Source organism: Pholcus phalangioides, unplaced genomic scaffold (assembly GCF_987345545.1).
Source record: "Pholcus phalangioides strain wild (caught in Gottingen) unplaced genomic scaffold, Ppha-v1.0 ptg000003l_1, whole genome shotgun sequence".
Lineage (NCBI taxonomy): Eukaryota > Metazoa > Arthropoda > Arachnida > Araneae > Pholcidae > Pholcus > Pholcus phalangioides.
In genome coordinates this window covers 42509702-42535797 of record NW_028301596.1, presented here as the reverse complement: position 1 = coordinate 42535797, position 26096 = coordinate 42509702, and the positions used below count along the sequence as shown (strand labels likewise).

At 34.5% G+C, this 26096-nt stretch overlaps 1 protein-coding gene across 6 annotated transcripts in view; it reads left to right on the top strand.

The window, feature by feature from the left end:
• Positions 1–18805, top strand: part of LOC149088632 (serine/threonine-protein kinase Genghis Khan-like) — an 87078-nt gene extending 68273 nt beyond the window's left edge. For 3 of the 6 annotated variants that reach the window (XM_089248286.1, XM_089248284.1, XM_089248283.1), the window contains 9 exons: positions 7414–7579; positions 8807–8914; positions 11216–11296; positions 11435–11532; positions 11837–12051; positions 13431–13542; positions 13688–13742; positions 15252–15391; positions 18496–18716. In XM_089248286.1, coding sequence (XP_089104412.1) covers positions 7414–7579; positions 8807–8914; positions 11216–11296; positions 11435–11532; positions 11837–12051; positions 13431–13542; positions 13688–13742; positions 15252–15391; positions 18496–18633 — 1113 coding nt within the window. In that variant the 3' untranslated portion in view covers positions 18634–18716. Of the gene's footprint in view, positions 1–7413; positions 7580–8806; positions 8915–11215; positions 11297–11434; positions 11533–11836; positions 12052–13430; positions 13543–13687; positions 13743–15251; positions 15392–18495 lie in introns of all 6 variants that reach the window. The other 3 variants (XM_089248287.1, XM_089248285.1, XM_089248291.1) reach the window with 3 other exon arrangements.
• The last annotated feature ends 7291 nt before the right edge of the window (positions 18806–26096 follow it).

Here is a 26096-nt window from a genome sequence, read left to right as displayed (position 1 = left end):
AACCAAAGTAAACGTTCGGAAAGTGATTGTTGAGGCCCGAAATCCATTGTTGCCCTACAGTTTTTTGCCCATTTGTGGCACTTACCCTGCTCTGACAAAAATTTGAAGTAGCCTATCGTTTAAGTCGGGTCCCATTTGGTATATATGCAAAATTTGGCGACGATCCATCTAAAATTGTAGATTTGTATAGAGAACATACATACACACAGACAGACAGAAAATCAATTTTATGTATATAGATTGATAAAAATTTTAGCTGGTTTCATGCACTTTTTGTGCTTAAAGCGCAACCAGAGTTCAAACACCTCTAGTGGAGAAACACTGTTTCCAAATGATAAGAAGGAGGAGTATAGCAGTTTATTAGAACTATGATTGAAAAAACAAAACCCTAACAAATTTAACTGATTTAATTAATTAGTAAGCAACTAAATTCTGAAACAATCTTATTCTCTGAAAAAATAGTGTAGGTTAAAAGTTAATTTTTTCTATAGTCTGTTTCAGGTTAACTTTGCAGAGAAAGGTAGAGAGTGTATTCCTTCGCCGCAAAATGTAGTTCCCATATATCTGAAGTTTATGATGATCCTTTATACTGAATATTTAAAACTTTTCTCTGATTTTGAAAAAATACTGAAAAAATATTGTTTTGTACCAATGTTTACTCATTTAAAATGTTTAAATTATAAAAAATATTGGTTGCCATTATCAAAAATCCATAACAATGGCAAAAACATTCTGGCGTTACACGTAAGAAAAAGATTTTTCTCAGTAAGATTGGCAAGAATTGGCTATACCTTACCAAGGCAGTGCATCGATACATTGGTCAAGAGGTTTTCGTTCCCATAGCAACGAGTGATGCGGTTCCCTCGTAGCTTCCCCTTCACTGCAAAGTTAACCTTAAACAGACTATAGATACCTTTGCTTTACCTGAATACTAAACAAGTTGTATTTAGATAATTTTAGTTTTTTGTATTTGTTTGCAATACTTTCTTTCAAGAGGAGGGAAACATTCTAGAACGAATTTCACCTGTTAAGTTGAAAAGCACCAGCTGCAAGCCATCTGATCTCTTATTGGATAGAGTTTTCAATATATACAAATTGCACCTATGAAAATTATTTCCAATTTCCTTCAGCATTATCTCCCTTTCCCATCCAAATTACTTTGACCAGTTTCACCAATACCTCAAGTCCAGTCAAGTCTCAGACTGGACTGGACTGAACTTCAGGTATTGGTGAAACTGGTCCAGTCTCGGACTGGATAGTAGATGTTTTCCCTCCTGGATACAGCATTTCACCATTTCTTTCTGCTGCTTAGCTAGACAAGTTGTATGTATAAACTTTCCAAGTTCTAAAATTTTACTTTGAGGGAAGTGGAAATTTTGTTGGTAAAATTTAGTCTGCAATACCAAAGACTCAACATTCTGAGAGAAAACAGTCTATTGAATGGACTATGGTGAATAAAACTGATAACAAATGGCAGTATGTAATGGCACAAATGTAAGTTTTGCAATACCATAGTTAGTGCAAAAGTGGAAAGAATCTGTGCTCAGATGAAATAAATGCAAGAAATTGAAGGTTATTCCTTGTTTTCGTGTTTATCAAACACTGATGATAATGAATCTTCATGCAGTGAAGAGACATCATTCAAAAGAAAGCAACCCTAAGATGATGTTTCTACATGCAGAAGTTAAAATAATATTGTGGATACTGAAACATCAAAACCCAAACACCAAAGGTCAATAGGACAATTTATTGTTAAAACAAGTGACCGCCAGAAGTTAGTTCTTGATCGAAAAGTATGATTTTTTAATGCTAATAATATAGCTTTTAACATAGCAGATAGTGATACATTTAGAGAAATTGCTAATGCTTGGCATGTGGGTTATATCCCTCTTAACAGAAAGAAATTAGTTGGATCATTATTAGATTAGGCAGATAAAACTGTCGATATGCTAATGGCAGAGGAATTGAAAAATTCAACTATCACTGATGTTGGATGGTTGGTCAACTGTAAATGATGACTCAATCATCACAGTGATTATCCACACTGGCAAAAGCACCCACTTAATAGATACTGTAAAATGTGGCTCACACAAGAAAACAGCAGAATTCAGTGCAGAAATAGCTGAAAGGGCTATAGATACTATCGAGCAAGAGTATAATAAAAGTGTTTTTGTGTTTTTTTACAATAATGAGAACAAAGTGAAAAAATTTCGTGACATAATTGTCCAAAACCATCAACATGTCCTTGTTTTGGCTGTTCAGCCCATTTTATGAATCTTCTTGTTAAAGATATCGCCCCTAAAAATGTGGTAAAATATGTAGTAGAAATACAAAAATGTTTTAGACAACACCGTAGACCACTTGGGTGGCTTCCCCAAAGCAGAATATGCCGAAATCTCTGTGACATACGTCGCAGAACAATCAATGCCACTGCAGCACAATTTGGAAGGATTTGTAAGCACAAAGTGTAAAAAGCACAATTATGGAGATTTTTTTACCGTAAAACATTTCCACTCAGCCGAGGGCTCATTGCAGAACAATGCAAAACATTCTGCTTTGGGGAGGGGGGAAGGTAGCTTATGGGAAAAGATGGACAAAAGTTACAATTTCCTAATGAAACAAGGTGGAATTCTGAAGAAGCTTGCCTTTCCCCATTCATCCATAATTACCAAAAACATCCATTGAACATAAAAAGGTATTTTGATGTTTTTAGATAACAAAAGATTATATAGAGAATGTGTCAACTTGCAAGTGCAGTTATCAAGTATTGGTAAAGCCCTACAGAGAGAATTTACAAAGAGATAGCTGTACTCTTGGACACGCAGTAGAAATATGGCTAAATGTATTGGAAAGTAAAGAATTATCTTTGTATAAGGAGCGTGTTGCACATCGCTTTGAAAAAGCACTAACTCCATTTCATTTCCTTGCAAATATGACAGATCCTGCTTTGAGAGGAAAAAGATTAACTAAGGAACAAGAAGCTTCTACTGGACAATGGATCGAAAAATAGAATACAGTATTTATTATTGCACTGCAGTTGTTTCAAATAGAAGGTGCAGATTTCTATCCAGGAGCAAAATGTTTTCACAAAACGTGATAGTCAAGTCAGTTGAAGCAAAAATGTGGTGGAAAATCATGTGTTGCAAGGTGGAAAAAAATATTTTAAATACAGACTTATGTAAATTTTTGGAAGACCAGCATTACATCTGCATCAATTGAGCGTATTTTTCTACTTTTGGACTAGTATGGTCAAATCTGAGAAACAAACGTGGATGTGGGAAAGCAAAGAAATTAGTGAAAGTGTACAGTCGGCCCCCGTATTCACCTGAGTTACTTTCCAGGGGTGACTGTGAATAACAGAAACCATAGATTTTTTTTGTATATCTTGTTTATTGAATATCATGAAAATAATCTATTGTTCATTTGAGCTTGCGAAGCCCTTCTTATATGTTACTTGTGGTGAACCTATCTTCATCTGGTACCGCTTCAGTTTCAGCACCAGTTAGCTGCATTAATTCCTCCTCAGTCAATCCAGTATCAAAATATCTTTGAATGGCATGTATTCACTCTCAAGGTACCTCCTGGGTTCCGGAATGACACACTGTTTAAACCAATTCAGGAAAAGTGTTTTCGTGGTCCAAGACTTTTTATTGTTCGTCCAAAATATGTGAATAGGTGATTGCAAACAGTATGATTTCTAATGATGTTATTGCATTGTCATACTCTATCGGTGACCTCCATGAGGGCGGGGCTTGCAGGGCTCCAGCCCGGAACAAATCTTATTTTTGAATAGCTAAGGACCCCAAACTTTGGCTTATCCATCCCTTTAATGCTTACGGATTCGCAGATTTGAAAATGATGGTGGGCTTTATCATGTACCCTACACATTTGCACAAAATATCATAGTAAGTCTACCTCTACTTGCCTTAAAACCAGGGGATCACTTTTCTTCTTGGGCGATAAATGTTCTTTGCGGCATTGTCTTCCAAAATAGTGCAGTTTCGTCATCTTTAAATACCTGCTGAGGTGCAAAACCCTTCTCTTCAATAATTTTCTGCAAAGTCTTTGGAAATTTTCTAGCTGCCTCCTGGTTGGCAGAGGCTTGATCTCCAGTGATTTTTACATTGCATGATCCAAATCATTTCTTAAACCTATGAAACAACCTTTACTGCATAAAATTCTGATGAAATAGACACCAGCTCTTTCCTTATAGAAGAGTAAAATTTTTTGCCATTTCTGTTATATTAAAATCAATTGAAATACCTTTTTATATCAGTCTTGTCCCCACAAAAAAAACAGCGTTTTCTGTACGAGAAACACATGGATCCCGTAGGCGCTGCAAAGTTTTGACTGTCACGAGCATAGCTACAGCTACAGCTGAACGAATTTAAGATTCTTTTTTTATGATATGTATCACTGTAGATTGGTTGATTCCATAATGGCGGACCATAGCAGATATTGACTTACTTTCGCCAAGCATAATTTTCATCAACATATGCAATTTTTCTTGTCGAGTTTTCACTTTTTTTTTGTCTTTTCAAAGCATTATCGGTGGCACTAAAAGAATGAGCCATCCTAAACACGCACAACTCAAATTTTGTAAACAAAACACACGTGAATGACGATTGTTGAGTGTTACAAAAAAATTTTCCACTGAAGGAAAAAAAAAAATCAAATCCGAATATGTAAACCACAAATAGGAGGGGGGGGGGGGGTGACGACTATATATCACTCAAATCCAAAGGTTTTTTTTATTGAAAAGGATTGGTAATTGCGAGTTAGAAAACATTCATAAAAATGTTTATTTTCTTTACTAGTAAAAAAAGACATTCAAAATATAATGGGAAGAAATATAATTTAAATAACATTGAATGCATAGATTTATTTATGTGTTTTTCTTAAGATAGAGTCATAACCCTCCCACCACATCCTGGAGCCAGGACCCCTTGGCAGAGATCTTTCATGGAGTAAAAAAAAAAAAAAAATCAAAAATAAGATTTGTTCTGGGCTGGAGCCCTGCAAGCGGCACCCTTGTGAGGGCCACAGATAGAGTATGACAATGCAATAACATCATTAGAAAGCATTAGAAAGCATCACCTGTTTGCAGATAAGTGAAGTTTTAAGGTCTAATTTTTAATGGGTTTTTTCCTAATCCCTATAATCTAAATCAGCGGTTCTCAACTGGTGCTCCGCGGAGCTCTTGGGGCTCCTTGTGAACTGTCCAGGGGCTCCGCGGCCGCTCTCCAGGAAAATTAAAAAAAACAGTAAAATTTAAAAAAATAATTATATTTTCAAATAGTAAAGTAAATACTTAACTTTGATGAATAATTAGAAAATTGCCCTATGGGGTTCCGCCATAAAAGTTTTTTACTTAAAAGGGCTCCGCTAGTAAAAAAAGTTTGAGAACCGCTGATCTAAATAGCATTGAATACACAGATTTATTTATGTATTTCTTTTGAGATAGAATATGACAATATAATAACATCATTAGAAAGTATACTGTTTGCAAGTAAGTGCAGTTTTAAGGTGTAGTTTTTGTTTGTGTTTTTCATGAATTTTTTTAGCTTTTCATCTGGGTTTTTTTGGGTTGGGCAAAATCAGACCAACCCTGGTTAGAGCGCAAGTAGAGGGACATTGCATGGCAGAAGAGGGCTTGAAGGGAGAAGCTCTCGGTCATCTATATCAAGGACTTTTAAAAAACTAAAAACTGCATGTTTTTTGACTTTTTCATCTTAGGCTTACCTTTTGACATTTGCGTTATTATTTATCAATGAAAAGTGAAATAAGTTTAAATAATTTTTGTAAGAACACTAAACTTACATTTTACGTTAATGTTTTGTTCATATATTGTTTATAATTTGTGTTAATTGCATTTTTAATTGGGTTGCTGTATTTTTGAAATATGTGACATCCATATTTTTATGGGCATCTTTTTATCAGCCACCTCGTTGGGCATTTTGTCTGTTGTGGCGTTGTATTTGTATTCATTAAGCACAGTATGTGTTCATACGGCGTAGTGTATATGATTTCATGTTTCTCCTGCAATCAAGATAGACATAAAATAATTTATCCTAATACATAAAATGTTGAGGTATCTTGTCAACCTTGATCTGCTTTATTTTGGTCACCCCAAAATATCTCAGTTCTTAACATGCTTTTATTTTCTAAGAAACAAATCTGTTTGCCAGTGCCTGCTGAAACATTGAATGTTATTGGCCATAGACTTTGTCGTCAGCATTTGTAATGTAGATCAGGAAAAATTTTGAAACTGTTTAAAGGGTTAATTCTGTAATAAATTTTTAAAACCCATAATATAGTTCAATACATAACAAACATTTATTAAGTACTCGCCTGTACTTAGAGGTCAGAAAATATAAATAGAAGCAGGTTTTGGTATAAAAAGGGTGTTTTTAGTGGTATGGGTGGAGGTAGGAAGCAAGCATTTATAGAAAGAACTCAAGCCTATTTGGCTTTTCTGTTATCCAGCCTGCCCTTCCTCCACATTAGGTCGTAGTCTACTGTATAAACAAACTATAGTGAATTTCTGGATGTAACGAATAGTATCACTAAGTGTTTTTTCTACTTTTATTTCAAGTTGCTAAATAAAATGTGTTACTCATGCAGTGTGTGTATTTGTGTTAGCGCCACAACTAGAAACAAAAATTTACTCTGTTGCCCGAGGCCGGTGTCGATTTTGGCACCCTATTCCTGTAATTCTAAATGGGAAACAGTAAACTGTGCTTTTCCTGATCCAGCATCTGTGAGGCACCAGACCCTCCTTACCCTCCCCTAATTGTGGACCTAGTTTAGGTAGTATTCAATATATATGGGGTTTAGAACAGTTTTTCCTCAAATCGTAGTCCTGTGCTATGCTCATTTTCATATTTCTCCCCCCACCCCCGCACTTCACCTTAGTTCATATTATCCTAAATTATATCCATAGCTTTCATCACCCTTTTCCTTTTCATCATTGTGAGAGGGTGATACAATAACATGTTGAAGGTGATATATTACACTCTTTATGAGAAACACTTGGTCTAAAACAATGAATTTTAGTTTGAAACTTATAATGCTGTGCCATGCCCACACAACATTATGCTGAATCAATCAAACCAGTTTAGTAGAATGGCTTAACATAGCTTTCAGAAATAAGCCAATTTCTTTGATGTATCAGTACCCTGTGGATTATGTTTGTCTGAGTGCAGTGATAGGTTAAGCATATGCAGTTTTCCAGTCAGAATGATCAACACTATGCTGAGGCACATCTCCAAACTTTTTTCTTTGGTTTCTCATGATGCAATATTGTGGACCTGGCTTGAGATTTGCACTTTTATCAATAGAAAGTTTCAGAGTGTAGATATTTTTCCTCACTGTATGATATGTAATAATGATTGTGTTTCATTGCATTTCTAGGTACTTGTGTATGAAATCAATCGAACAAAGGGTCGGCATCAGAGGAAGAAAGAAATCTGTTTGCCAGTGCCTGCTCAAACATTGAATGTTATTGGCCATAGACTTTGTGTTGGCTTGTCGTCAGCATTTCATTTGTATTCCGTCTTAGATGACAGTCCACCCATTGGTGAGTGCTTTTATAAAATATTGACAGTTGTATCTTGAATGACAGGTAGACTTTCTTGTCAATAACTGTGGAATAATACCTTTGGGATGAGGCGATCCTTGAAGGTTTCAATTTTTTTTTCCCATTACGACATGTAGTGGAATCTCGATAATTTGACATCCCAAGAGGAATCGGAAAACATGTCGACCTAAACAGATGCCAAGTTAGCGAGGTTTTATTTCATTTCACCTATAACAATTATCCATGTATATGTGCCTTCACAGTGTTGAAAAATTCAATATTCCATCATCTACAACATAGTCTCCAAAACTTTTTGTTCCATCGCCCCCTTCATCAGAAATTGTTTCCTCTCATCACCCCCCCCCCCTTAACTCAAGTAAACCCATAGGATCCTATGTTAAATTAGTAGGTTCTATCGCCCCCTGGTGGGGGATGGAATTGTCCAAGGGAGCGATATTGCCTGCTTTGGGAAACACTGATCTACAAATTCATAAAATGTTTTGTTCTACAATTTTCTTTAAGAAATTTTTAAATCGAGAATAATCCTGAATTAGGTGGAAGTTTATTTTTATTAGCCAGAATATCTGTTATTTGTACATGAGCAGTGCAGTTTTCCAAAATAACTTTCCACCTTTCACTTACAGCATTTCAATCTATCTTTCTCGACCACCTCTCACTCAAAAACTTTAAAAATCATTCACATCTGTGACTTTTGTAGTCCACAGTTTAAGTTTTCAGGTTCCAAGCAGGTTAGAAGAATAACAGGAAGTAACTCTATCTAAAGTGGGGGGTTGCAGAGAATCTTCAACACATATCAGTCAACAAATGAATGACAGAGACAATGAAATATATAATATTTGAAACACAATAATTAAAAGAGACTAATGCCATAAAATTTTTTTGAACTGATCAACACATGGACGATTCCTGAAAATGAGTTGTGAAAACGTGCAGGTATATAAATGTTGTTGATACATATAATGTAGTTGACTTAAGTGGGATGGGGTCATTATGTGATGAGTTACAAGAGGTGTTTCTCATTGAATTTAGTACTGAGCCAACTGTGGAAATAATAAATGATTTACCAGGGTAGTTGAGTTACCCACATGTCCAGTTATTGAGGTTGCACTGTATTAGTCACTTAAAATATAACTTTCATTTTGGATCTTATTATGAAATTTATTAGTTGCATGACAGTCAATATACTTTTTTTTATTGTTTGTATAGCATTGGTAAATACAGACTGCACAGAGTTGAGTTTTCTGTCACATAATCTGCATGATCCATTTCTGACTGTTGATCTGGGAAACAATGAATTTCTGTTGGTGTTTTCTCGTGAGTATTATAGATCCAATTCATTTCATTGAAAGATTATTTTCTAAGTTAAAACTGCACAGTGATTTTTCTACTACAGTATGATAGTAATTAATATGGCTAGGATTTTTATGACCTAAAAATAAAATATCATGGATTTTTTAAAAACCTGAAATTAAGGTTTTTTTTACCATTCGTAACAATGTTATGTTTTTAGCTCATAAAAATCTTAGCCCTAGCAATTAATCTGTTATACTCAAGTACTCCGGATATGAAAAGAATATAAATTTTCTTAAGCTTGATGAGAAATAACTTTTTCTTTTAGGTCATTTCAGAAAAAGTAATTTTTTTTTGTATCAGTTTCAGTGAGATTTGTTAATAATATTTTTGATGGATCTTTTAACAAAATCCATCAACTACTTTTGCCAGGATAATTTTATTCACTTTATTTTAATATTCATCAATAGTTTGAAGTGATAAGTATAACAGTACATTTGATAATACAGGTGCGAAGATTAACATAGCTGGAAATTTTTCGTATTAAAAGTTTCACATATGTAGAGATTGAATTGAATTTCGGTTTTATTGGCACAAGGACCAATTAGGTCAAGCTGTGCCAAAACAAATGGCCATATAAAAATAAGATAGAGTTTGTTCTTGTCATGTCAAGGAAGTAAAAGTATGCATGTTAATAAAACAGTGTTACGTGAAATGCAAAACATTGACATAGGTTGTAAAAAAACTGTAATTTGTCATATAAACCAATAGCTTTGATGAATTTAAAAATATGAGATGCATCACCATTGTCAGATAAAATGCCACGAAGTGAAAGATGACTTTGACTATAAGCCGTTGTAAAATGATGATGATGGGAACAAGTAAAAGCATGAGCAATGCTCAATGTACTTTGACAATGGGTCCACACTGGATGTCTCTCTCACAGTAAAAGATATGATTGTGTGAGGCAGACAGCTGTGAGCTTGATGCAGTGCAATTTATTATTTATGAGGTGGTTCTGATGATCCTGCCAACGGCGATGCAACACTTCTCGGAGGATTGAGAAGTGGTCAGTGGCAGGTACCAAAAGGCTATTGCCAATGTTAGATGTTGTTCGAGCTACAGTGTCTCTGCTTTCTCATTGCCCAGTATTCCAACGTGACCTGGTACCCAGTAAAATTTTATCCTACTGTGATAACCATGGTGGATAAGTTGATGCAGTTCATGAGAAATGACAGGAATAAATGGATGAATGTGAAAAATAAAGGAACACAGAGTGCTTGCAATGTGCTGAGAGGGTCATTATAAATGATGCATTGTCTGTGGCATTTGTATGTCATATATGATGTATATCCTGAAGGATGGAGTAGAGTTCCCCTGAATAAATAAAGAATGTGTCTGGTAGTTTGACAGACATCTCCTCACAGCAGATGTAGGCACAACCGACATGACCATGGCTCCTAGAGACTTCGATATACATGGGGAGAGGTACCTGTTGTACGTACCCCTGTGTACTTGCGCCTAAAGAATATCTGTTGATAGATTATATCTGCTGTGGTAGCCTTAGGGTATAATGATAATTTAAAAGAGACATCTGGCGGAGACTGTTCCTGCAGTACCAGTTGTCGAGAAGCAGCACGAGTTGCCCTCATACGGAGACCAAAAGATGGAACACATGAAGGGCAAACAGCAAAAAGTCTGTGAAATGAGGGATTAAAAATTACATGATGAAGTGGATGATGTGGTAAAGACTTCATTTTAATATATTTCAAGGGAAGAAAAAAATATATTCAAAGAAAGAAAAAAAATCACATGATTAAAAAAAAAGTTGCAGGCATCTTGATGCAGTGGATGGCTCATTAAATTTGACATATAGGCTCTCCATGGGAGACATTTGTGAAGCTCCTGAACAAATCTGGAGGGCTAGAGGGTGAACTGGGCCAAGCACACTCAGATAGCTCGGAGGTGCTGACCTGTATACAATGGAGCCGTAGTAAAGCTTTGATCTTACGAGAGCTTTATACAGGTGAATGAGCAACTTACGGTCTGCTTTCCATGTTGTAGAAGAGATGAACTGCTGAAGATTCATCATCTTCATGCAACAAGCTCTTAACTGTACAATATGAGGTTTGAATGTAAGTTTCTTGTTGAATGAAAGGCTGAGGAATCTAGCATTTTCTACTGTTGGTATTTAACTATTGTTTAGAAACACACATATGTAGAAAAAATCGGTTTCAGATATTATATAAATTTATTTATTATAACTCTATAGATACATTGGTAACTATTTCAAGTTTTACTCTACCATACGTATATTAATTTCAGAACTTGGTATTTATGTTGATGGTTTTGGAAAAAAGAGTCGTGAAAAAGAGTTAATGTTTCCTGCTCTACCAGAAGCTGTCAGTAAGTAAAATTATGATTAATTTTTATTTAAATTTGTACTGACCTGTCATTCATTCATTTATTATTCTTTCATTTTCATGAGAAATTCAAGAGTTACGTTTTATAATTTTATTGAATGAATTTACTTTGAATTCGTAGGTTACATGGATGGTCAACTTATTGTTTATTGTGATACGCATGTTGATATCTTTGATGCTGCTTCTGGTGAATGGGTACAGACTCTTAATCTTAAAAAGGTCAGTAGTTTGTTTCTTCTGCATTTGCTAATCCTTTGATGCACAAAAATTTATACCCAACTTTTATAATACTAAACTCTGTAGTCTGAATAGCACCACACACATCAAAATATTCTAAAACAGATGAAAATTCATTAAAACTTTCCAACCTTCATAAAATGTTGCACAACTTTTTTTGGGACACACACTGGCATAATTATATTGTTGTTTGGATTAATATTTTCTCCTGAAATATCAAAATATAAATTTTTTCGAAAATTTTGAATATGATTTGAAAAAGGGTTAATCAATTTTGTTTTTTCAGACTAAACCACTTTGTCGCTCAGGTATCCTGTGTTTTTCATTAGCAACTGACCTTCCTCATATCATTTATCTTCATAATGTGCAGTACCGCACAAACCTGGTTTGTGTACCAGAAAACAGTCTTCAGCAGATGAAGAGCAGGCAGAGCAGTAGAGCTGTTCTTAGTAGAGCTAGGAGGCGATTCTCTGTCAGGGAGCCTGAGAAAACAGGAAAAGGGTATAAAATGAAAACTTTGTCTTATTTTTGCTGTTGGTTTCTATTTGAAAGTGTTTTAGAATATTACATAAATACAATTCGCTACTACACTGATGAGCCAAAAAAACTGGTAAACCTGCCTAATATCGTGTAGGGACCTTGCGAGTACGCATAAGTGCCGCAACGCGACGTGGCATGGACTCGACTAATGTCTGAAGTAGTGCTGGAGGTAATTGACATCATGAATCCTGCAGGGCTGTCCATAAATCCGTAGGAGTAAGAGGGGGTGGAGGTCTCTTCTGAACAGCACGTTGTAAGGCATCCCAGATATGTTCAATAATGTTCATGTCTGGGGATTTAGGTGGCCAGCGGAAGTGTCTAAAGTCAGAAGAGTGTTCCTGGAGCCACTTTGTAGCAATTCTGGATGTGTGGGGTGTCGCATTATCCTGCTGAAATTGTCCAAGTCCGTCGGAATGCACAATTAACATGAATGGGTGCAGGTGATCAGACAGGATGCTTATGTACCTGTCACCTGTCAGAGTCATATCTAGACGTATCAGGGGTCCCATATCATGCCAACTGCACATGCCCCATACCATCACAGAGCCTCCACCAGCTTGAACAGTCCCCTGTTGACATGTAGGGTCCATGGATTCATGAGGTTGTCTCCATACCCATACACGTCCATCAGCTCGAAGCAATTGGAACAGAGACTCATCAGACCAGGCAACGTGTTTCCAGTCCTCAACAGTCCAATGTCGGTGTTGTCGGGCCCAGGCGAGGCATAAAGGTTTGTGTCGTGCAGTCATCAAGAGTACAAGAGTGGGCCTTCGGCTCCGAAAGCTCATATCAATGATGTTTCGTTGAATGGTTCGCATGCTGACACTTGTTGATGGCCCAGCATTGAAATCTGCAGCAATTTGCGGAAGGGTTACCCGTCTGTCACGTTTAATGATTCTCGTCAGTCGTCGTTGGTCCCGTTCTTGCATGATCTTTTTCCGGCTGCAGCGATGTCGTAGATTTAATTTTTTACCGGATTTCCAATATTCACGGTACACTCGTGAAATGGTCGTACGTGAAAATCCATATTTCATCGCTACCTCGGAGATGCTATGTCCCATCTCTCGTGTGCCGACTATAACACCACGTTAAAACTCACTTAAATCTCGATAGCCTGCCATTGTAGCAGCAGTAACCGATCTAACAACTATGCCAGACACTTGTTGTGTTATATAGGCGTTTCCGACCGCAGCGCCGTACTCTGATTGGTTCCATATCTCTTTATTTGCATACGCATGCCTGTACCAGTTTTTTTTGGCTCTTCAGTTTATATTGTTCATTCTCTAATTCTTACTTACTTTGACTCAAGGGTTTCCCCCCCCCCCCCCTTTATTTCTTAGTAATGTTGACAGACGGTCAAAATTAATCTCTGGCCCAACAAATTTCAACCATATTTCTCATATGGGACCCGGTGCTGGTATACAACTCCACAAATTGATGGACATTCCTAAAGTAAGTTCTTGATTTGTTTGCAATTAATTTTGCTATAAACCTGTAAAATTGACGACCATGAAGAGGTTGACTGCCAAATAGATCTTAGATTGTATCCTATTTAGATTTTTTACTAATCTCTTCCTTTTTTTCATGCTTTATATAGATGAAGCAAAATTCATTGCCTCAAGAGGATAAAAATAGGAGCCCATTGATATCAGGTGATCTACAGTGCATTTATTTTCTAACTTTGCTATAGATAACTTGACCAAAAAAAACAAACCAGGTAGAAATATAGAAAAAAGTGTAGTTAAATAAAAACAAATTATTCTGAGCTGTATCATTTTCTTTTCCAGTATAAAGCATATATAGTTTGATATAAATATTATTCCACTACTCAGTATATTACATTTAAACTAATAGAAAATAAAAAAAAATTCTTAAAAAATAAAATACACTTTCATTTTTTTGGCACAAAGATGCAAAGAAAGTAATTTTTTAACAAATGAAATAGTATAGACTTATTAAAGTTATTTTCATTGCTAGGAAACTTTTTGCCTTTAAAATAAAGGTTAATTTATTCAGTTGCTTTATAGTTATTTTATGTGAACTAAGTACTCATAATTTCATATAATGCATCAATTCTTGCAAGTGTTTCTATAACAAAATGCACAGTAGATGATTGCATGCACTCTGTATGATTATGTGATACACTAACATTACTAAAATATATATGGTGCGGTTGAAAAGTTTGGTTAATGGAGGGGGGGGGGGTGTCTCAGAAAATAAAGGAAACATAATATACACACAAAATACCTTTATTGGCCTTAAAAGTAATTACCATTAGCTGCAATGCACTTTTGAAAATGGTTGTAAAAGCTGAAAACTTTCAGCAAAAGTTTTTTTGCAATCGTCGGAAGCAAAACAATGTTACTCTTTTGCTTTGATGTCTGGTATGTCTAAAAATTGAAGGCTTTTTATGACTACCTTGAGCCGGGGGGGGGGGGGGGGACAAAAATAAGTCTGCAGAGGCTTTGTTAATCCTCAATTCATCCACTGTAATTATTAAAGTCAGCCGCCAATCATCCGCAAGCACCTGTCAAACTTGTTTGATGATCTCTGGTGTTCTGCTTGTTAATAGTTGACGGAAATGCAGCTCATCATCAACATTTATTTTTTCAGTTGCGGAAGTGCTTGAACAAGTTGCGAACACATTTTTTACTCCTTGCTTCTTTTCCATACATTTTTTATCAACATTTCATGGGTCCCCATTTCAGTTTTCTCCATTTGTAGCAAAAATTAATGTTTACACTTTGTTCAATTGCATTGTGACATCAACTTTCACACTCAGTGTTCTATTGGTTGGCCCAGGAAACTCTGCTTCAGCCAAGTATTTTCCATGCTGGGGGGGGGGGGGGATTTTTTATGCCTCTCAAAGCGCATGCGTGGGTGCACTTTTCCAACCTGCTTTATTCTTTAAATATTGGACCATTTACCAAACTTTTTGACTGCGCCTTGTATTATTTAAAATGCAAATCTTTTACTAACATTTATTATGAGTGGTTTGTGCATCTAAGAAGAATTGCTTTATGAAGTTTGTGCATTTCCTTGAAACTTATACACTAATTTTATTGGTGTGTTTTGCTAGTTTTAACAAGTTTAGTGGCAGTGCATTAAGTAATCATTGCTTTTGCACTTTCCTTCTTCTCTTATCCTGCTTAATTATTCAGGAAAGTTATCTAACCAGCGACCTGTGTTATCATTGCCTGTTATTTCTCCAGATGGTTCACTGTCATCTCAAGAGCAGTCCTCTCACAGTACTTTTTATACCACAGCTGGCTCAGCGCAAAGCTCCATTGGAGGGCGTGAAGTGAGTATTTTTTCCGACTGAATACTATTACCTACCTTGCCCTCTCCTGGTGATTATATTGTGCATTGGATTGCAGCATTTAGTAAATAACAATTTAACTCTTTAATTGATGAATAATTCATCTTTTTCTGATATTTTATGCAAGGTTTATCCAAAATTTTCCCTTGAATGAAATGCATGTGTCTGTATGTGTTATGTCTGTCAAAAATATCATTTATGTTTGGTTATACTACTTTGAAGTATTGTAGTTATAATTATTATTATTTTGATACATGAGATGGTGGTAGGAGTTTTTTTTCCTCTTGCATTAATTTAGCAGCTTAGTATGTAAATGTAAAGAACTTTAGTAAGACTTTATCTGTGATCTTTTTATGAGAGAGGGGAAGCACACATAAAATCATATAGTCTGCCATGCTTATAACAAAGTCAGAAGAAAACAGCAAAAATATTTGTTATACATGAACTTCCTTATATTCATACCAATTTGATAAGCAGCATGAAATCTATGGAAAATGGGAAAAACTTTGTTATATATGAAAATTTATAATATGTGTGTTTATTATAAGCAAGTTTGTGTATCACGTGCAGCTACAGCTATTCCTCAGTATTTGATGGTTTCAGAACTCATCAAATTTAGCACGTCTTGCATTTTAACAAGAATAAAAAATGATTTTGGAGCTTAACACCTCAATCCCAAGTAAACAACCAGCATCTGAGGTCTTTTTTAGTTCCAAATAATATTCCTGCTCATTCCATATGGCCTGAAAAACGACTTACTAGATAAGTTCGGCACTTGTTGGTTTCAGTTCTGGTGATGTTCCGAAATGAATTAGCTAGTGTGGAGGCACCACAATGTCTTAAATTTTCAGAAATAATCATAATGGGTCCATTATTACAAATGACTAAATAAATATTGTGGCACTGTACAACCATACTTTATTAGTGTCCTAATGTGGGAGATTTTTAATTGGGGGAAAGATGTTTCTGTGAAATAAGTCTGCTAGACTAGAGCAAAGGTTCTTATACTTTTTGGGTTTGCTGTGCCCTTTGTGTGTCAGTTTTTTTTATGTTGTACTAAATCAGACCATTGGCCTGTCTAACAGTTGATGTACGGCTAGATTGGTCCAGTAAAAAACAGTCATTATAATCTCAAAGAAATTTATTTGTAACTTAAAAGATAAGCAAGGGTGGCTTGAGTCGAAATCTCTACCCATGCACAATCTATGTTTGAAGCTTTTTGCCCCCCCCCCCCTCCACACCCAATTTATCCCACCAATTCCTAAAATCCTTTAAAATTCCTTAAAAAAATATTTGCTCCTTCAGCTTGGATTTGACACCTCTCCTAGAGTGGACAGAAATAATTTTACTTATTTTACAATATTTACTTATTTCACAAAAAAAAATCCTTCCTTTCAACCTCAAATTTGATGCCCCTTCTAGAAATTTTCCCCTAATTGTTTTTCAATAATAATTTTTTTTTTGCCCTCCCACCTCCGATTTGGCATTTCTTCAGAGCTGCATCCCATGCAGCTGCACAGTTTGCACCTGTAAATGAGTACATGTTTCTACAAACCATCATGCCATTGAATTAGTAACTCTATTTGGTGGGACATGTTTTTGCGTACAGTATGGTAATCTCTGATCTAATATACCATTGCTTATAACAAAGCAATAATTGAAAAGAAAATCAATTATATGTATATATAGGGTGCATAGCAAACAAGGGGTATACAGCATTTTACTGGCAAACTGATGATCCTAGAGGTGTACATCCAATTAAAAAATACACTCAAAAGATAATTATTTGAAGAGGAAAATATGCAAGATGGAATTTATGTAACAGTGATACAAAAAATACAGAAATTACAGGAAATATACAAAAATTACAGAAATTAAAGTCCAAAGAGTAATAAAAAAATCACCCAACATACCTTGAGAAGGGGATACAGTTGTGTTGTTTTGAATGTAAAAGTGGAGATGTCGTTGAGAAGAAGGTGGTGGGCATGCTGTTGCCAAAGTTAACTTTGGAAAAATTGATAAGGGCTGTAGTGAATTTGTGCTTATTATTACATATATTTGAAATGTATTTGTGAAATGAGAGTATTTCTCTCAATTCACAAACATGTAAATTCAGCCACATATGTAATAATAGACAAGAATTCATTACAGCACTTTTAAATTTTTCTAAAGCTGTATTTGGCAACAGCATACCCACTGCCTTCTTCAACGACATCTCCACTTTTACATTCAAAACAACACAACCATATCCCTGTTCTCAAGGTATGTCGGGTGATTTTTTGACTACTCTTTGGACTTTTTAAATTTATTTTTAATTTATTTTCTGTAATTTTTGTAAATTACTTGTAATTTCTGTATTTTTCGCAATTTTGTATATATTTTTCATAGATTTTTGATTTTTCTTAATATTTTTTCTTATGCTTCATTTTACTTATAACCTGAAGCCCTGAAGCTCTGTATGTGTTCCCAAATGTTGCATTTCTTTAATATAATTTTTTCCTCATTTTTAATTTCACTTTTTTTTCATCAATGTTTTTGAGAGGGTAGGCACCAGGGAACAAGGGTTGGCATTTTTAGTATGATTTTGCATAGCCATGGCCCCCACATCCTGAAGCAAGGCCCCTAGGCTGGGATCTTTCATGGGCCCTCGACCAGACTTTCACGGGGCCCCTTTATAGGTCATCCTAGCCTCCAGTCCAATCCTTGTGGGGGTCATGGGCATAGCCACCCCTCAGAAACTGCCTGCTTTTTTGAATCATGCAGGGGGTTCTCCCTGATAACAACACTCTGCATAGGTTCCATTTCACTCTTACATAAATTCCATCATGTGTTTTTCCTTCAAATAATTATCTTTTGTGTATATATATTTTTTTGAATGAATAAAGTGAGCAGCACTAGTGCTTTTGTTGTTTAAAAATCTATTTTAGCTATTTCTTCATTCTCTATCTTCATTTCTCTAGATTTTTCACACTTCAATTTTTGTTTCTACCATATATATATATATTTGGTGTTATTGTAGTTTAACATAAGTTAAGTTACATTCTTATGAGAGATATGACATAATTTTATTTTTAATTTCCCTGTAGGGATATGGAGATCATCCAAGCCCTCGCAATTCAATTGCTTCGAATAATAGTTCCCTCATGAGTTCACCTCCAAGCCCTAGAGACAGGCGGACAATCTGTGAGGAACGAGATCAAGGCTCTTCCAGTTGTGAATCATAAGCTATTATTTATTCACATGCATCACTGTGACTCATAAGAATACCTGATGAGAAGGATTATGGTAGCATATGCTTCTCCAAACAACACAGTAGTGTTTCAATCAACATGTAAAGGATACAAAATAACAATTCATTTTTTTTTCTACTTAAAAGTAATCATGTGGTTGTTCTTCAGAAGAAAAAAAAATTTTGTTTCAGCATTATAACTGATAGTCTTAGGAAGAAAGCTATGCAAGTAAATGAAAATTTATCAGTGCTGTCATGATGATGTCGAAAAAAATCTATTTGATGGCCGAACAATATACCAACCATCATCCACTTGAATGTGTGTGTGTGTGTGTTTATATGTTTTTGTTATAAACTAAAAAAAATTTTCCATGTGCATAAACACTTTTTTCTGAAGTAAATTTTAAGAATGATGTATCCCGTTTCTTTTATATTCATGTGTGCATATTGTTTGCGATATTCTCTGAAACTTTAATTGCTTTTGTTTTGTCCATTCTTAAAAAAATATACTAGTCCTTTGTTGTTTATGTTTGACTCATGTGTAGGTCAAGTTTTTTTTTTTTTTCTAAACTGAGCAGGTATTTTCTGCACTCAAAATAACAGTTTGAGAAATCTGTGTGATTATCATGATATAAAATAACACATAAAGAAGTATGAAAAGGATGGTGCGAAACGAGGATGATACTTGCCTAGTCTTTGCATTGCAAATGTAAACAGAATTTTCGCCTATACTGTTGTTATGATTAATATTATAAAATTATTTTGTACAGTTTTTTTTTCCATATGTAAGTTTATATTATCATTTGTTTTAAACATGCTTTCTTTTTTTTAGTTTGTTCATAGAGATTATATTATAATGTATAGAAGTATAAGATCAAATAATGTTGTTGTACATTGTTTAGCGTTGAAAGCAAATTACGTTCAGCATACTAAATGGTTATCAGGTCATGATCATGGTTTATGTGTTATGCCAAGTTCTCAAATGATTTTATATTTTTCTATAGTTGAACTGGTACACAAAAGAAAAATGTGAGTTATTTCAAAGAAATTTCCATGAAATCTCTGGGTGTGAAGTGGATAGTAGAATCTATCATCCTGAACTATTCAGAAAACCAGGGGCGTCGGAAATGTTCCAAACCTATGGATGTTTGTCTTCAGTTTCATGTGGAAATTATGATTTCTGAATAAATTCTGGGAGTGCTCGAATCGATTCTATAAATCTCTGTGGGTAGCAAGCACCCACAGCAACTGTGGTTCCGATGCCACTGCAGAAAATCAAACAGGTCTTCAATCTAAAAAAAGGGATGGTATATGGTACGCATTGCTTGTACAAACATTAGGAGAGAAAGTATAAAGCTGTGCATTTAGAAATCTGTATTCAAAGTTCATTTTCGCTGTTAAAATATGTATAAAGTGAAAGCAAGTGATTGAAGGTGTGAAAAATTGATTGAATTTTTCCTCAGTGAAGTGAGGAAATTTCAGTATTTATATAGCGTAATTAATATAAAATTAATTTCAACACATTGCATATCAGTTGTTTTATTTTTAGCACTGACCCAAAATTTCTTGCTCCTTAAATCAACTTAAGAATTCTAGTGAACAGCTACCAGCTGCTTTTGGGGGTGACAAAAAAGGAATTTCTTATATCTGAATGCAATGTGTTTAACAAACACTTCTGATTACTTAACAATTTATAGCTTTCGGATTGCATGGTTTGAAAATTTTTTTCCCCTCAAGGATTGAACATTTTCAAGAAACAAATCACTTGCTGCATCTTGGAGAAAGGAAGTTTGTTCCAATGTCTTTGCTTGACAAACCGACAGCTTTGGTCAGCTGAATGAGTTTTTGATTTGCTGATGATGTTATCGTAGACTCTAAACAGAATTGAGATAATTTTTAAAAAATCTTATTCATTACCATAGACCAAAACAGTGCTTACTCTCCAGTCTGTTTGGTCTCCTGTAACAAATCAGATGGTTGCAAGATATTTGTAATAATAATTGTGCGCCAGAGGTTTCTATGAACTTGAAATATTTTGGGAATCCATGCCACTACCTTATCATTGTCTTAATCATTTTGAGAACTTGGCATACCTTTAAATACATGTAAAAAATTTCAGGTATCAACATATTTTGTAAATTTTTCATTTTTTTTTACTTTTTTGCTTATACGTTGTGTTGCTTGTTTTGACACGTTCAACTCTTTTATATGAAAGAAATGAGCATTTCTTTCATATAAAAATGTTTTAAAATGCTGGATAATGAATCTGTAATCTCATTTAACTTTAAATCAAGAAATAACTGTGAAACCTCATTGTAAACGAGATAACTTTTTATTTAAATGTTCTGTGTGTGTGGTTACAAATTTATTTTAAAATTTTCCCAATACACTGACATTTTCAGTCTCACTGTTTTACACATTATAGAAATTGATGAATTATAACATCTTTACAATCTTGATACATAAAATTTATGGTTTTTTTAAGCATTTATGAAATTTTAGAGAAAAAAAAAACGATGGTAAGCAAAAATTACAGAAAAATCATCTTTCTATCTTTATTGAAATGATGTCATTTTCCAACATCTTCTATTCCACATGAGAAAGAAATTGAAATATTGGGAAAATATTCTGTGATATATAAATGAGTTTTATATTTCCTAGATGAAAGTATAATAATCGCTAGCAAGAAAACAGGATTTTTATGCGCAAGAATATGTTAATCCAATCTTGTATTTAGTTCACATGCATGCTCAAAAAAATCCTAATACAGTATAACCTTTCATATTTAGAATAAGGCCAATAAAAAAAAAAGTAGTGCGGATAATTTTTGAGCCAATTTATAAAATTTTATAAGTACAAAAAGCAAATTTGTACAATTTGTTGCCTTTTTTTAGCTTTAAGCACTCTTATTTCAGCCTTTTTACAGCTCTACAGAGATAGTCACACGTATGTAAATTTTTTTATCTGAATTTCAGCTTGTTTTATTTCAGATAAGGGAGGTTTTACTTCAACTAAATGAATTTTTTTCCTCAGTGATGCTGATTCCTGAAAAAACAAAATTAAAAACGAATGTTACATATGAATATACATTATGTACTACATGGAATTTGTGAGGTAAAAGCGTGTGTTGAATACTAACACTCATAATCATATGACATATCTAGAAAGCAGTGTTTTATAAAGTTTACGAAGATTGTGATTGTGCGTGTGTGTTTGCGATTTATGGTAATAAATGAGGATGTGTAAATTTTGTGCCTTGTATTAAGAAAAAATTTGCTCATTAAAAAACTTCCATCCCAGTAAATAAATAACTTGTATTTACACTGGAATAGTTAATGATGAAATTTACGTTTGGAGTAGATTTATTTTTTTTTCATTATTTCGGCCAATTGATTAACTACTCTAATTTTCCTTGTCTCTTTAACAACTTTTCCCATCCCCAAGATATAGTCAGGTTCTATTCAAATATTTATGTAATCTTAACCAGAAATAGGTATACATGAATACATTCATCGTAGCAATAGTTTAGTGTAATAGGATATTTGAAATTACTGCTTTATGAAAAAAAAAAGAAAAAGGTAGATGAAATCTCTCTTGCTATTATAAATAAGTGAATTTGTACTGTAGTGCTTCGTGACAGCAGAGTTTCTATTTTGTATACAATTTTTCTACTGCTATTGATGGAGATCTTCCTTATGGGAAATTATTTAATAATTAAATGTGTAAAGATGACCATACTGCTTTGCATAAAAAAAATTATTTATTGCAGCATAATCCAAAAAGAAACCACAATGTCATACTTGAACGAGAATCATAATTTACCAGTGCGTTTGAAAACTACAAAAGCCTTACTTTTATGCTATGTTCAATCGATGAAACATTTGATAATACATAATGATATACTCACGTTTTTACTCAATACTGCAAGGGTAAGTTAAAAAAGTAAGTTTTAGAGAAGGGCAACAAAAATCAAAAATTCACTCTTTTGCCCAGAGCTGGTACCCATTTTGGCACCCCTTCTGTGTAATTTTTAATGGGAAAAAATATGAGTAAATTCTTCACTCTTCTTGGCCCAGTGCCTAGGGCACCAGACCCTCCTGCTCCCCTTTAGTTGCAGCCGTGAAAAGTTTTCCTATTCTATTAATCAGACCTCTGTATACTACAACTTATGTATCAACGAGGCGGTACCATAGTTTAATTGATAGATTTATACATGAGTGCACACGGAGAAACAGAATTTTGAAATAGTGACAATTGTGAAATGGATAAGGCAAGAGGTGAGCACAAAACAGTGAACCTGTCATCATTTGTAGGAGGATTGCAATTTTATAAAAAGAGAAAACAATGTATCTATAGTCACACACACACCTTTATGAGATGTCTTTGGCTATATGCCCAGTAAATGAGAAATGGTGCAGAAAATTTGCGATGTGCCAAACACATGTGTAAAAGGCTTTTGCTTTAGCAGATTGATCATTCATAAACATCTGATACATTTGTCAATGCCATTGATGAAATGATACTGGAGAATAGAATAGACTTATGATGATGGGTCAATCAGACATGTAATTTATTCTCTCACATGCCACTATGTCAGCAGTTCTCAAAGTGTGTATCTCTTAGCTTCTTGAGGTTTCACGACATTTGTCAGGGGGTGGCACGGTGAACTAGTGATATTGATATGTACCTGTTCGGTGCTCTGGCACTATTCCTTGTTCAACGATTCTGTGAAGCTGTGCATAAATGTTGAATAGGAAAGAAGTTGAATAGAGAAAGTCGCTGGTGACAAAAGTTTGAGAACCAGTGCACTATGTGGGTCATTGTCCATGGTCTTTTTAGCAGGACACCATTTTATATCATCAGTGAACTTTCTTTCATTATTGAATATACTTGAATACCTTCTGTGATTATGTCAAAAAATGTGGGAAAGGTGCAGCAATAAAACGAGTCTTTATAACTATATTTTCACCCATTTCCCCTTCCCCAACAAAATAATTAGGAAAAAACTTACTTTTTGGCGTTCCCCCATATAGATATACATTTCTGGCTTTGTTTGGTTGCTGAATATAATTATAAAAATTATTTTCACATTATTAATGAATAATGTGACTTGTATCTTTTGATATGATTGTATCTCCTCTTCCTAATATCCTGGTAGGATATTGTTAACCCTCTTTGTGTTGTTAAGAGCGATAACGCTGTACCTTGAGATAAATGGCTGTAAAACATTACTTCCAATGTATTTGTTGTAATTGAGTGTAAATATGTGTATGCAATCACACGTGCATTTTTATTAATTTTTTCCCCTCCCAAGTCAGGTAATATCACAATTTGTAGGATAAGATTATATTTATTTGGACTTATATATGTATAAGTTTGTACATACTTGTAAAAAAAAAATATTATAGACGATCCTTTTCTGATAGTGAAATATATGTTCAATAGAGATAGTAATTGTTGCAACTATGATAACAGTAGGTTTTTTTTAAATGATTTATTCATCAATAATTTCACATTATGTAATATTTTTAATTTTTTCATTATCTTAAAAGACAAAATTTTTTTAAAATTGAAATGTTGAAAAAATGATTCAAATTAGAGATGGACGGATACAGCTTTCTGTAAAATGTAAATCATAAGTATCGAAATACGAGAAAGTACGAGATCTTAGGTAGCCATGAACTGGTTTAGTTAGTTATTGTTTTTCAAGAGAAAAAAAAAAACATTTTTTGACGATTTGGTCTTGAATTTTGTTTAAATTTTCTCAGATTTCTTGAAATCTATACCCTTTTTGAAAATCAATATCATGTCTCCTTGATCAACTTCTGAAGGCAAATGAGAATATACAAATAAAAATGGGACAATGTTTACCTCTACCGTTTTTAGATTTGCTAAAAGTGTCGATTAGGGGAACAAATTCTATCTTGAAATGCCATCAGAAATTAATTTAATGTCCTGATATGGCAAACAATGCTCTGTGAGGAAATGTTGACTTCAGTGAACCATAATGTACTGTTTCCTGGTAATGACCAGAGAAAAAAAAAATTACTAGTTAAATTGCAAAGCTGTATATGAAAAATTTATAGATTTTTTTCATTCAGCATGCATCTTATTAGTGATTTGTTTTCATGTCCTGAGTTTAGAGAAAAATTATCTTTTCACTCATAGTTTAAAGCAGAAGCAGTAAAAAAAAGGTGTATTGAGGGGGGGGGGGGGCAATAATCCCCCCCCCCAAAAAAAAATGAGAAAATCATATATATTATGGATCAACATTGTTTTAGTTTATTTCTGTCATTATGCCCCCCCCCCCCCCACTTTTGAAGAGATTTTTTTTTGGTCACAGCCCTGTTTTTCAAGCAACAGGTTACTCAATTGCTCAGCCCTCAAAGTCAAAGAACAACCTAACCATTTGTAGCCATGAATTAATATGAAATAGGAATCTTAATGTTAATATTTGAGTGCTCTACATTCAGTGCTATTTCCTTCATTTCACATGGATGGTGTTCACAGTGTTCACATTCTCTTCAACATGATACTTTCATGAACACTTTTTACTTCTGATATGGAAGATATTAGCATCGTTTCTTGAACATAAAGTGTGCATAATTGAGGCATGATAAAAAATGTTATGATCATACATATGAACTCGCAACACTCTCCGGCATGCATCAGTTTCACTAGAAATTCCCCAAAAGGAATGTTTATGAGGTGCATGTGCAATTCAGTGGTAGTAGTGGTACAAGTGTTTTCGTTATGATTTCCTTTTCATTGAAAATCACTATTTTTCTACTTAGGATGATAATATGAAGGACCAAACACAATCAGGTTCCTATCTCCATAAGAGATATCAAACCCTTACAGGAGAGCCAAAAATACTTTTTCACTTCCCCAAAAAAGTCAAAAAGAAGTGTTGCCCATTTTATTTGCATATTCCGGTTCTCCTTTAGACTTAGATTAAAAAGACATAGGCCCTTCATCAGTGGTTCCAAACGTAGCAACCCTGTTGCCTAGTTGATATTTTTTTTTATTTCTGTGAAAAGAAAACCTGGTCACACACACTGCTGATGGGGAAAAATGGTACTACAAATCTGTCATGGCTACTTAAACTTATTTACTTGAATATGCTTTTAGCGAACTTTATAACTCAATGCACAGGGACTTATTAAAATGAAATCATAGTTTTAAACTTAGGAGCAAGTATCATCCAAACATGGGAACTATGAAAGGCATCTTTGGTGTGGCTGATGTTGGCCATGGGTGGATACGTGGTCGAGGGGGGGGGGGGGTGTCCCCATTCCAATTTTGCATTATTAGCATAGGGAGAAGGTGAAAAAGTTGCCTCTTCACAAAACATTTGTCCCCCTTCCCTTTGAAGAGCATGTATCCGCTTATGGCCAGGGTTCCACACTGGGCTGCTGCCTGACAGTTGAGAAACACTACCCTATATGATATTATATT